At 35.2% G+C, this 12,341-nt stretch overlaps 2 protein-coding genes across 8 annotated transcripts; one reads left to right on the forward strand and one right to left on the reverse strand.

Annotated features, from left to right (window-relative positions):
- The first annotated feature begins 2,178 nt into the window (after window positions 1-2,178).
- Window positions 2,179-7,948, forward strand: LOC113298449. 6 transcript variants are annotated; one of them, XM_026547200.1, is made up of 6 exons: window positions 2,182-2,455; window positions 3,313-3,387; window positions 3,683-3,743; window positions 4,901-6,076; window positions 6,888-7,303; window positions 7,524-7,948. In XM_026547200.1, the coding sequence occupies exons 4-6, from the start codon at window positions 4,901-4,903 to the stop codon at window positions 7,630-7,632; spliced, it is 1,701 nt and encodes a 566-aa protein (XP_026402985.1). In that variant the 5' UTR covers window positions 2,182-2,455; window positions 3,313-3,387; window positions 3,683-3,743; the 3' UTR covers window positions 7,633-7,948. The 6 variants fall into 6 exon arrangements, with proteins under 6 accessions (XP_026402988.1, XP_026402985.1, XP_026402986.1 ...); XM_026547201.1 differs by having other exon boundaries at window positions 3,702-3,743; XM_026547203.1 differs by lacking the exons at window positions 3,683-3,743; window positions 7,524-7,948 and adding an exon at window positions 7,383-7,518 and having other exon boundaries at window positions 2,179-2,455.
- Window positions 7,949-8,518: 570 nt separating this feature from the next.
- LOC113298452 lies at window positions 8,519-11,544 on the reverse strand. Of its 2 annotated transcripts, none has more exons than XM_026547206.1 (4): window positions 11,418-11,544; window positions 11,194-11,261; window positions 10,571-10,986; window positions 8,519-8,855 (listed from the first exon to the last, which is right to left on the reverse strand). In XM_026547206.1, the coding sequence occupies exon 3, from the start codon at window positions 10,968-10,970 to the stop codon at window positions 10,578-10,580; it is 393 nt and encodes a 130-aa protein (XP_026402991.1). In that variant the 5' UTR covers window positions 10,971-10,986; window positions 11,194-11,261; window positions 11,418-11,544; the 3' UTR covers window positions 8,519-8,855; window positions 10,571-10,577. The 2 variants fall into 2 exon arrangements, with proteins under 2 accessions (XP_026402991.1, XP_026402990.1); XM_026547205.1 differs by having other exon boundaries at window positions 8,519-8,860; window positions 11,418-11,533.
- Window positions 11,545-12,341: the final 797 nt, after the last annotated feature.

Raw genomic sequence — 12,341 nt, forward strand, 5'->3', positions numbered from 1 at the left:
ATCCTCCTAGAACACTTGGTGTAAACTTTGACTATCCTAGTAATCCTAATGTTCGTAGTTTTTAATTTGAAGTAGTGGAATCCATGTTTATGGAATTATGTAGTTTCAATTATGATTTTTTTTTTTATTTTTTTTTAAATTTGAAGTAGTGGAATCAATGTAGTTGAAGTATTTGAATCAATCAAGTTTTTATTTCATCATATCTTTCTTTCAATTTTGAGATGAATTCATTATATATTTTTTTCGATTTGATTTCAATATTGAGATGAATCCACAAACTTGTTTGTTGAAGAGGAAAAAATGAGAAAGACTAGAAAAGAAAAAGCTAAGTACAGAATTGGAAAAATCGAGTATTTTTTTGTATAGTTTTCGAGAAAAATGCTATTCTGAATAGCGTAAGAATAGCGCCAAACACTATTGAGAATAGTGTTTCTTTATAAGCCATTGGATTTCCAGCGGCTCCTTCTAAACAACGGGTTATAGAAAAACGCTAATAAGAATTTCAACGAATAGTTTTTTAAAACTTCTCTATAAATTGGTTTTTTCAGCTCAAACCAAACCATCCCAAAATCTCAAGATTTTCAAACCTTCTTTCAATTCATTGCAAATATGGCATACAATACAATGAAGATTTGGCAATCACAAGAGCTTGGTCGAGAGTTAGCCTCAATCCAATTGTTGGACATGATACAATCAACAACTTTTGAGAAAGGGTGTTTCAAGCCTTTGTAGAAGATTGTGGAAATGAAAACGAAAAAACAAGGAATAATATACAAAATAGGTTTGCAATGATAAAAAGGAAACCAAAATTTATATGGGCATCATAGAATCAATTTGTAAAGGTATGCCTATGGGAGGATGGACGTTAGAAGAAGTTGTAAGTATTATTCAATGAGACCTCTTATTTTCAATTACGTACATATTTTAAATCATTGATCTTCTAAATACGAGAGATTATATTTATTTATTTTGTAGGAGGCGCATGCCAAAACTCTCGATTTTGAACTTAATAGAAGAGAATTCGCACATGATCAAGTCTACCAAATTCTTAAGAACCTTTTCGGAGCTTCAATCCCGCGATCATACCGATGATGAAACTTGAGAATGAAAATCGGATCATGTATAATTCTAAATTTTAGTTATTTCAATCTATGAAATGAAATTCGGTTCATGTAATGTTATTGGTTCAAATTAGCTATTAAATACTTTCCAAGTCTATAAATTTTGTTTTGAATTTTTTAAGATGCATTTTTTAATTTCAATTTTGTAAAAAATATGAACCAACAAACCGGCAATTCATTTTTGTGATATGAGAAGAGTGTACCTAAAATAAATAGAAGATTACGCGATTTAAAACAGCGCTTGACGTTATTCATAATGGCGCAAACAAAAAGCTAATCAAAACAACACTGAACGTCATTCTGAATGACGCTTGACTTACGATGCTCTGATTAGCGTTGATCGTTATTCTGATTGGCGCTTTTCGTCATCTAATGCGCTACTCTGAATAGCGTTTCCATGAATTTCACGGGGCATCCCACAAAATCATGAAATATTATTTGGAAAAATTGTGAAAAATAACAACTCGAAAACCACTGGACTTGACATTCCACAATTCATCCACGCTTAAAATATGTTGGATTTCACTATAAAACTTGCTCCAAAAGAAACATATTTAGGGAGGAGTAAGCATGAAAAAGTTTCCTTCACATACTTGTTTATTTTTCGTGTTATGCATGGGTCTGGTACACAATTGATTAGAGCATTTTCGAAAGTCAAAAGCCCTTCTTCTACTTAAAAGCCAGGTGCATAACAGCTAATGAAAGTGTATAACCCGCTCTACCAACTTTAGGATTCCCTACATGTGGTCCTAAACTCATCCCACCCATTCATTTAACTTTGACATTTCATTTGTCTTCTTCCTCATCATCGTCTACCAACACAGACCCCACACAAAATCTTCAATTCTATCCGTCGATTAACAATTGACATTTCCCCTTGTTTATCCAGATTGTTAGGTTCAAAAATTTGTATCTCGAGCTGCCAACAGCACTACCTCCTCTTCTTGCTGGTTTACACGAACTAGTTTCATTTTCTAGTGGTTCTGACTTTTTTTTAATACTTAATTTTTGTCTTTCAGAAAGGAGGAAGGACTCGATCAAGTAGATGTGATGGGGCCCACCAAAAACAGTTGTAAAATGTAAACTGCTCTACCACTTCTTTATCATGATCAGACTTTTAATATTGAAAGAGGTTTGATTAACTGAGCGAACTTTATTTACTTCAATTCTATCAAGTGTTAAATTTCCGGCGATATTAAACCAGATTTCCGGTGACAGAAGTGAAAATTACAAACAAAGAAAACTACCTGGATTGCTTTGACTTGAGAAGAAATCGGAATTTCACAGATTCCATATTTTATGACGTGTCGTCAGATTCGCAGACCAAAAAGAAGGTATTACTCTCACATTCTTCCGGCGTAGTATCAGGTTTTTTTTAACGTATTTGATGTTTTGATTTGAATAAAAAGTGTGGTTCCAGTTTGATATGATATGATTGTTGAAGAAGCTTCGAAATAGTTTTATAAGTTTGAAAAATAAAATCTCTGAGATATCTTAAAGAATGTTTTAGAGATCCGATGCTTCTCTTTCTCTCTCTCTAAACTTTCAGATCGGTCTGTGTAACTAGTGTTTAAGTATTGAAGAAACTGTATTGATTTCATTAATAATCAAACTCTTAAGAGAAGAAGATCTTAAATCATCATCATCAATCAAAAAGTGGTGGAATAAATAAAATCTTATATTTCGGTACACTGCTGAAAAAAAAATGCACAGGTCAGTAATCAGTAATAGCTATTGAGTGAGAAATAAATGCAGGCTGAAAAAACAAATGGAAAGATATCTTAAATTTTTGCTATACAGTCTGTGATGTCCATATTTAATACCGTAACTGGCCGCTTAATTAGGACAGAAAACGTTTCTGAAGGCAAAGAAAATAATAAATACTCTTCTTTCTCATTTGGACTTTTTATTATTATTAGCTTCTTTGATTTAATCAATCCATCCATACTTCTAAACATTAATCTTCTTCTACCTCTCTCTCTTCAATTACAGAAGTCTACTGTGTTTTTTTGATAGATAGAAAGTCTGAAGAGTTTAAACTTTTTAGGTACTTTTTGGTTTTACTTAGATTCTTCTTTATACAATAAAAATAATTTTGTGTTTGATTTTATATGGTCTGGAATCAACTCTGTATCTTTTTGTTTCTAATCTGTTATACTTTTATTACACTTTTTTTTTTTTTTGGTTGAAGAGGAAAGGAAACGAGTTGTCTGTTATGATGAAGAGATAAAAAAGAAGATGTTGTTATTGTTGGACTGAGTAAAGGGTATGTTATTGTTTCTTTTTGTTTTCCCCTGATTCTATTATTTTGTTTGAAATTATTGGGTTAGTTTCAGTTCCGTCTGCCATTGTCATTCATTTTGATAATTTTTATTCTGTTTTTTGAATTTTTGGGAAGATCATTATTCTGTTTCTTTCTGCATCACTATGTATTGAGAATCTTGCCTTTTGGTTCTAGATCCAGCTAAAGTTATGTGTCAAACATCCTCAGTATTTATAGAATCACTTATAGAACTACTTCAATCCATTACCTCAAACAAATCTAAGATTTCAACATGCAGTTATTTATTTCATGGATAGGGTTGTGACCTCAGTGGTTTTGGTGTTTGATCCTTACTTAGGGTAAGTTCTTTCTTTCCTTAATTTTTTTTTTCTACTTATACTTTTCATGGATTGCTGCTTTTTTGATTGTATCTTCTCTCTAGAAAATAGGCTAAACTTTGGGGTTACTGTTACTCAAAACTTCTTGTTCAAATGGCCATAAAAATTTATTTTCTACAGGGAGTTGGAATTTTATATGATCCTTTTTGTTTGTCTTTTTCATGCTACTTTCTTGGTTGTATTTGAGTGTTCCTTTATCTTTTCAGTGACTTTTATTATGTTCACAATCAGAAAAGTATATGTTCATTTGGTTTTATCTGTTAGCTTAATTGGAGGCTTCAATCTTGCATCCATGTGAGTTTCATGGTTGACCTAATCTTGATTAGAATAAAGAGAGATGAAGGAGGACTAATCTATTTTCTTTCTTAAAATTAAGCCTGGAAGACAGTTGTTTAACAATGCTCGGGCTCTTTCAGCTACCTTTGATTGATTGTTTCTGTTAGGTTGATCAATCAAAACAAAGGTACTAGACTTAGCGTGTTTTCTCGAAGTGTCTTCGGAACTTCAAGGAGTTCTGGTATTAAGAAATTAAAATTGTGTAGTTTAAATTCATAAGCAATTTATAGTATTTGAGAAGTGCATATCTGTGTATTTCCTTGCATCCGTTTTCTTGTGTGGCATAATGATGTTGGAAAATGATTTCATCTTTCAATGATGAAATATGATCTTGTTCACATGAGAAACAATCTATGAAGACCTTCAATTTAAATGATTGGTGAATTGATTTCCAAGTTGTATTTGCCTCATTGGAGTACTGATTGTTCATTTGGTTCTTAAATCTTGTTTATAAATACTGCATTCTTTGATCATTTCGTGTAATCAAGCAGCTTATGAGTCCTACCTGTGCTTTGATTTTGTAAATAAACCATGAGACTTGGCAATCCTCTGTTCTTGCCTCCATGAATGTGTCTGCAATCTGTTTAAACGTTTATTTTTCTGTAATGATATTTAAGTTTCCAAGGTGGTGATTTAGATGAATTGGTCTCTTATTTTCTCGTGCTATTATTCTTATACTATCATGTCTAAATTGTATAGCTAGATTGATGATTTACCTTACATTCAGGGATCCTTTATTGTTTTATCTTTCGCCAATCACTGATGATTTAATGGCCCTGCAGATGGAGACTGAAAGATTAGAAGAGAGGCATAGAAATTTCATTGAAAACAAAAATGAAATCATGTTTAATCCGAGAACCGGTCACCCTGGATACGAGAGAGATCTATTGCCTAGTTTTGAACGGAATGTAGATGAATTCAGGAAGATGCCAGGTCTGCATGATTTGGCAGATGTTAAAGGTTCTAAAAGTAACTTAAAAAAGAAGACTAAACATTCTATCAACCCTTTTATTATTCCTTTCTGTGATGAGGAATTGGTTGAGAATGAGACAAATTTGTATACGGAGGAACAACATGCAGAGGATTTAGTCGCTGTCGTAGACTCAATTAACTGTGTCGAAAACAAATCTGGAAATTTTACCAACCCGTTTCTTGACCCTCTTAGTGATGAGATACTGTCAGGGAAAGAAACAGAGTTGTACACTGAAGAACATGGGAATAGTTTCAGGAAGGTACCAGGTCTGGATGATTTAAGCGATGGCGAAGATTCAGTAAATGTTGCTGAAAACAAGTCTGCAAATTCTACTAACCCATTTCTTGATCCTTCCTGTGATGACAATTTGTCTCAGAAAAAAATGGAACTCTATACTGATAAAACTGTGACAGAATGTGAACTGCCAGAGCTAATTGTTTGTTTCAAAGAGGGATCTTATAGCATCATCAAGGATATTTGCATTGATGAGGGACTTCCTTCTGTAGACAAAATTTTTATAGAAAATGGTGCAGTGCCAGATAAGGAATTGTTCACCTGCCTCGAACCAGATATGAAAGTAAGCAATGAGTTGGCAAAAGATATGGGACACACAACAGAGCCTAATATCGATTGTCAAATTGAGATGGATGGTGCCAACCAATGTGTGTCTGAATTAGATGAAGGAAATGTCAAAGCAAGAGATGAGAATATGGTCTCCGACGATTTAAAGGTTCAAACCAGATTTTTGGTAGAAGGTTGCAAAATTGACTCCCCATATGAATCATGCAATATTTATGGCGACGATGTTCAGCATAATAATGATAAGGATCTTTCTTTTGTTGAAAGAGAAGAGAGTCTGACTATAGCCTCCAAAGAGAAGGACAGGGTTGAAAGTGGATTTCCCATACAAGAGTGTGACAACAATAACTCCTCGCGTGTATCATGTGACACTGATGGCAGCGTAAGTCAACGGCAATCTTATGAGGTACTTCATCTCTATATCATCTGATTTACGTTTCATGTTTTAAAATTGTTCCATAATTCTATGATACCAGATTTTTTTTCATCAGCGAATGCAGTTATATGCTTATATGTGGTGCTTATCTGAAATTTATGCTAGTACCTGACCAGATAGAGCCAAATTTTGATTCGTCCCCCCCACCAATGGAGGATTTGAAACCGTGATTGATTGGTTATTGTTGATAGTGCTTTTTGTAAATCCCCAAACGATAAACTTAATTGTATGCAGAAAACAAATTGTTTAACTGAAGTTATAGGTTCTTGTTACCCACACTTGAAAAGTCACAAAGTAATTCATCAGGGGAACACTAGATGTAATAAAGCACTATAGACTTGAATAAGCTCCATCAGTATCACGCGCAAGGAATTTCGTACATGGTTCTGTACTCAACTGGAATGTATGGATGTATGAGGTTCATTTCGCGTAGATTAAGGTTATGCTGAAACTTCTTTTGTGTGTATTATTTTGGAATATAATTGCAATAACCCAAAACTCACACTGGATAGGAAAAACTAATAGAGACTAACAACCAGCAACTTGAAGGATCCCGGAGAGTCTTGAATCCTCAGTTTTGATTTCGTTTTACATGATAGGTATAATTAGCTTTAAAGATCCAATTTCCAGAAGAAAAAAAATGTTCACACAAAGAGAAAACTAGGATATACCATGACCAGATTCTGGATACCAAGTTCTCTTTTCTGAATAGAGCTTGCAAGTCTTATGTCAGTTTTTTAGGATGCGACTGATTTTAACCTGTATATGTATCACGTCACAGGATATGAGTGAAGATGGAGGGTCTGCAAACTCCTTGAGGTCATCTACTGCCGCACAAGAAGATGAATCAACTAACAGCAACCAAGTCGGTGAGGATGAGACTGCTGGGACTGTTACCTTGGATTCTGATTCCTTGCCGCCACCAACAACAAGTGGCAGGGAAGAAGATCCAAATACACAGAAGAGTGAATTTCAACGAGCTATTCACACTGTAAATATATTGGGTCTTGAAGAAGATTCGCAGACAGCTTCAAGCCGTAGCTTCTTTATTCAACATGGTCATGGAGAATCCAGTTTCTCGTCTGCAGGTCCTTTTTCAGGTCCACTAGCTTACACAGATCCTGCATCATATTCAGGTAGCATATCCCACCGGTCAGATAGCAGCACAACCAGTACAAGATCCTTCGCTTTCCCCGTGTAAGTGAAATCATTATCAGTGCCATTTATTTATTTTATCTCCTACATAATGTCTTCTATACTTCTTTCGTCTGGACAGAATCCCACAAACATTTATTTAATTTGGAGGACAGTGGTTTTGGATATCACTTCTCAGTTCTGAACATGATCTGTTAGAAACAATTTCAGTGGAATGGGTTGGATCTGATAACTTAGACCTTGTTTTGGTTTTGGTCATCAGATTACATTCAGAGTGGAATAGCAGCCCAGTCAAAATGGTGAAACCTGATCGAAGACATTTGCGAAAGCACCGGGGTTGGAAGTTGTGTTTTCCCTGTTGTAGATACTGAATTTTCCTAGTTATCCAAGATAAATTTAGCTCAGACGTACAATATAAATAGTACATATACTTGGCCGAAATTGTATTTGGCTTCCCTGTTTGTTTACACAACGTCTCTTCATTCTTTGTTACTTGTAGTAGATCCCAGAATTGATGCTTTGGTTTACAATATCTAGCATGCATTTGAGAGGGAGAAAGTACGAAATGATTCAATTATTTGTAGTGTTATGCCATTTTGATTGTAATTTGTGATTGGTATACAGAATTGTTAGAACAGGAATAAGACTGCATTATCTCTGGCTGTGGTCCTGTGGATATTAGATATCGATGATATGGGTCAAAAAATTATGAAACAATAAATGAAACAAAAGAAAGAAGTAAATTTCTTTCAAATGTGTTCTTCAAATTTGCACTGAGATAAATGTTTTTACTTGAAGCTTAGATTTTTAACAAAGACCAAGACTGAGTTTTCAGCGTTGTGTATCTCGTTAGGCGATCCAACTCCAATTTTTCAAGTACAGAAGGAAGAGGAAATGAGCCTTGAATTCCTCTCGAAACAGTGAACTTTTTCAAGGCGCCTCCTGCTGGATTTTACTTTACATAAAAGCAGTCCCCGTATTTGTTGGTGTGAATCGTGTGATGAGAATAATTCACCCTAGCAGCCCACGGGTGACGGGCCACTCCATCAAACGGGATGCATTGTTTGTTGCCGCCAGACTGTTAGAATTAGAATTAAATGCAAAACAGTAACTTTCAGCGAACTTATTCACGCAATATTTGTGAGGAACTTCACCATCTTTATCGCGTACTCTTTGGTTTGAGATGCAAATTATCCCCACTTCTCTGTGCAACTAGTAAGTGGACCGGTTTCAGATGGGAAGAAATCAGACTTCACATTGTTCAAAATCACAAGCCCATAATTATTGATGAAAATATTAATGCTCCAATAGAGATAAGAAAAAAACAAGTTAAACAATAACAAAGGTAAGTGCACCAGAGTTGGCAAGCGTAACAAACGCAGAGTCAAAAGACATGTACAGTCTTACATAATTTATTTTGCCATCATCCAACTTGATTTTCACGTAAATGTTACTGAAATGTGTTTACAAAAAAGGAAAGAGCAGTCGCACTTAAAGGCTTGATCTAACCACAATCGGTTCGGACGCCAAAACTTTTTTCCACCACATGTCAGCAAGCTGTGAAGTAGATGTGTGATGGTCACTTTCCGATATGCTACTCTACAAAGAAAAAGAAATACTTGTGACGAATTGAAAGATACCAAAAAGTCAATAACAAAACTTGCAATCTTGTAGATAAGCAGAACGAACACAAATCCCTAGCACTAGAAACAAAGAAGAACATGATTTCAATCATTTCACTGGTACTCTCAATTGACTGTGAAAGTTCAGTTTGCAAGGATTCTAATGCAAAAATAACCAGCCTCCAAGGTTTAAGTGGAGAGAAGGTGTTGCAACAAGGAATAACCCTCGCTGATGATGCTCATCCCAGACTACATGTACTAAATGGATCTGAGAACTTTAAATGCAATCCAAATATTGACTTGAACAAGGAGATACTGGAGCACGATATTGTGTTAAACATCAATTAATTCATTACCCATCAAGAGCATTTAATCCAGATAACCTCGGCAAATTTGTATTATAAAAACAGTTGATGAAAGTTCAACTGTAGTGCAGCTAATTAATACGACTCTCCTAAAATCGAAATATACCTGGCCATGGATATATTGTGGTTTTAATTTTGGCAACTAATACTAAGTCTACCACACTTTTTACTTTCAGGATAAATAAAAAGTTTATGTTTTGTAATCAACCTGTCCAGCAATAAAACAAATGACAGGCGCTTTAATAGCAAGATAAATAAAGACTTTTAAAGAACAAAGTGGACGAGCTTAAAGGTTCAAGAAACTAATTGATTCTATTACTCTGGTACACATCCTACACCTGAAGTTGCCAAAAAGAAATACTTCGACAATCAATGGGGTTACAATTTTCACATTGACTGGAAGATCAAAGCAAGGCGGCCATAGGGGGTTATCAAATTTCACGAGGGATTACCAGTACCAAGCACAAACCGCCCTTAAATCATATGGAGTTTGGTAATACCCCGTGGAATTTGGTAACCCCCTATAACAAGCACAAGCCAATGTACAGTTGATGAAAGGACCAAAAATTCAAACTACTAACAGCAAATGTACAATCAGCCTTTAAAGTAAGCCTTCACCATGGAGATTTGGCAGATACACTCTATCCCACTTCCCAAACACAAGCCATCAAAGACACGCTAACCTGTACAACCACTGTACAAATTGAACATGTCTATTGATTCGAGTGACAATAACCAAACTTTATTCCTTTTTCTGAAACTTAATCTCTAGCACTTGTATGTTATTTGGTGTGATCTTACAGTCCTTCTGCTAAGCCTTGCAACATTTATTTTAATTTTTAGCTGATTGCAGGGATCAATTATTCTGTTCCCACCTAATACGAACTGAAGTCGCAAGCCTTTTACCATGTTCTTTCTAGATAATCCGCCTTTTCAAGCATCAGCCCAAACACACAAAGGCTCAATAATTCAGAGATTCATCTCTCAGCTAGAAATTCAAAACCTCTCATGTACAACACCTAACTCTAGCTTCCCCAAATAGCAATTTCAACACATGTCTGCAATACATGTGCGTGTGTGAGTGTGCGCGAAGTTCACTATCGCAAACTAATCTATAACACATATTCAGTAACATACCTACGGGTGTGTGTGTGTGTGTGTGTGTGTGTGTGTGTGTGCGCGTGTGTGTGTTTGTGTGTGAAGTTCACTATCGCAAACTAATCTATGACACATATTAAGTAACATGCCTATGGATGCACCGCCTGACGAGTATCAAAACCATAATTTCAAAAATTACAGAGAGAGAGAGAGAGATGCCTTACAGATTGATCACTCATATCCTCCGCCCCTTGCATTATAATCCTCCTCAACGAATGCAGTCAGATAAACCTTAGGAAAAACAGATTCATCAAATTTTTGCTCTTTCATCATCTTCTCAACATCAGCTTTCTTAAGGATCGTCCGGCGAATTGGAGAACGATTACGGCGTTGGTCTCGAGAAAAATACTTGATGTCAAAAACTGTCTCAGGATCAGCAGTAGGTACGATAGCTTTTTCCCTAATAGTGGCAGGACAATAAACACGGTACTCAGTGGCCATAGGAACTGCAAGCTTATATTCTGGACTAGCACAGGGTCCTGTGTACTCCCATGGCTTCTTGAAATATTTTTTCAGAGATTGGAACATTGACTTTGCACCTGAAGATGCGGAAGACGCTGCCATGGTGTGGCTGTTGAACCTGCAGATGGAGGTGCCGGAAGAAGTAAAGCAAATTATTGATTGGATCCAAATTCACAGTAAACTAATTTCTTGCCAAGCAACAAGCTTAATATCAAATCTGCTTAGAACATTTTATTCTAAAAATCCCTTACCTATGTCTAATGGAATCCTAAATGCAAACCCTAAAAAAAACGCAAAATGTACTAATTAACCCTAGAAATCTCACCAAAATCCACAAAAACCTATCGAATCAGTCGACCAACGTTTAACTTTCACAAAATCCGCAAAAGATAACTACAAAACACAAGAGATTCACAAATGACACTAGATCCATATAAGAAAGAAAAAAAATCGTCAAATTTATCATGAGAAACCACAAAATTCAATTAGAAAATGGTCGCCGATATTTCGAATATAAATCTGAGGTACTACAATAAATATCGTCCTTACCAATCAGATGTTCGCGAATTCAAAGATGCCTTGAGGAAATGGTATCGACAATGGGGTGAACAAATCTAACTGTTTCTCTTTCAACCAATTTAAACGACAGGCAGGAAATTAAGTAAATACCCCTGCTGTAATTAGTTCCGAGTAATAATCCAACGTCTTCTACGGAAGTCAGAAACATAAGTGCAAAATATTTTTGCTTCGCAAATTCGCTTGGGGGAGACATTTCACAAGAAAGTTATTATTGGGACATCATATTTCAATAGAGGGCGTCAGTTAATAGGACAAAAACGAGTCACTCATAAGTAATATTAAAAACCCCTTATCTCAAATAAATTTGTAATGATTAAACAACTCTTATTTAGTTAATTTTAATTAAATTTAATTATATAATGATTAAATTAATGGATTTGTTATATACTTGTGAATTCTGGGACAAAGTTTTTGTGGGATGAAAACTAGAGAGAAGAAAAAAAAAGAAATTTTTTGGAGATTTCTTTCAAAACCTAGATTTTGATTCACTCAACCAAAATGAATGAAATCAGTTACCAATTCGAGGTGGGTGAATCTTTGTACGATAGAGAAAACAAGTTTTACATACCTCATGTTAGAGACTAATAGATGGATGATTTGTTAGATGGTAGAGAGGGTTTAACACAAAGTGATGATGAATCTCAACCAATTGATGAAATAAATCGATAAAGTGAAGAACCAATGGTTGAAAATCAACAGGTATGCCTCTAAACTATCTCCCATGAGTTCAATTTCGCTCGAATTTAGCTAAAGAATGTAAAAAAAAATTAGATTTTCCGACTTACTGGTCATGTTACGGTTGGGTTGAAGCTTCATTCCCTACCGTAACCTCTATTTACGGTTAGGTTTGGATGAACTCCAAACCGTAACTGGTTTTCAATAGGACAAAAGACA

The sequence above is a fragment of the Papaver somniferum genome, chromosome 7 (assembly GCF_003573695.1).
Source record: "Papaver somniferum cultivar HN1 chromosome 7, ASM357369v1, whole genome shotgun sequence".
NCBI classification, from domain to species: Eukaryota; Viridiplantae; Streptophyta; class Magnoliopsida; order Ranunculales; family Papaveraceae; genus Papaver; species Papaver somniferum.

Bases quoted from the DNA above. Each gene is read 5' to 3' on its own strand.
- LOC113298449 (XM_026547200.1), top strand. From the start codon at position 4,901: ATGGAGACTGAAAGATTAGAAGAGAGGCATAGAAATTTCATTGAAAAC. The intron at 6,077-6,887 runs GTACTTCATCTC...ATCACGTCACAG, and splicing joins GTCAACGGCAATCTTATGAG to GATATGAGTGAAGATGGAGG. The intron at 7,304-7,523 runs GTAAGTGAAATC...TTTGGTCATCAG, and splicing joins AGATCCTTCGCTTTCCCCGT to ATTACATTCAGAGTGGAATA.
- LOC113298452 (XM_026547206.1), bottom strand. From the start codon at position 10,970: ATGGCAGCGTCTTCCGCATCTTCAGGTGCAAAGTCAATGTTCCAATCT.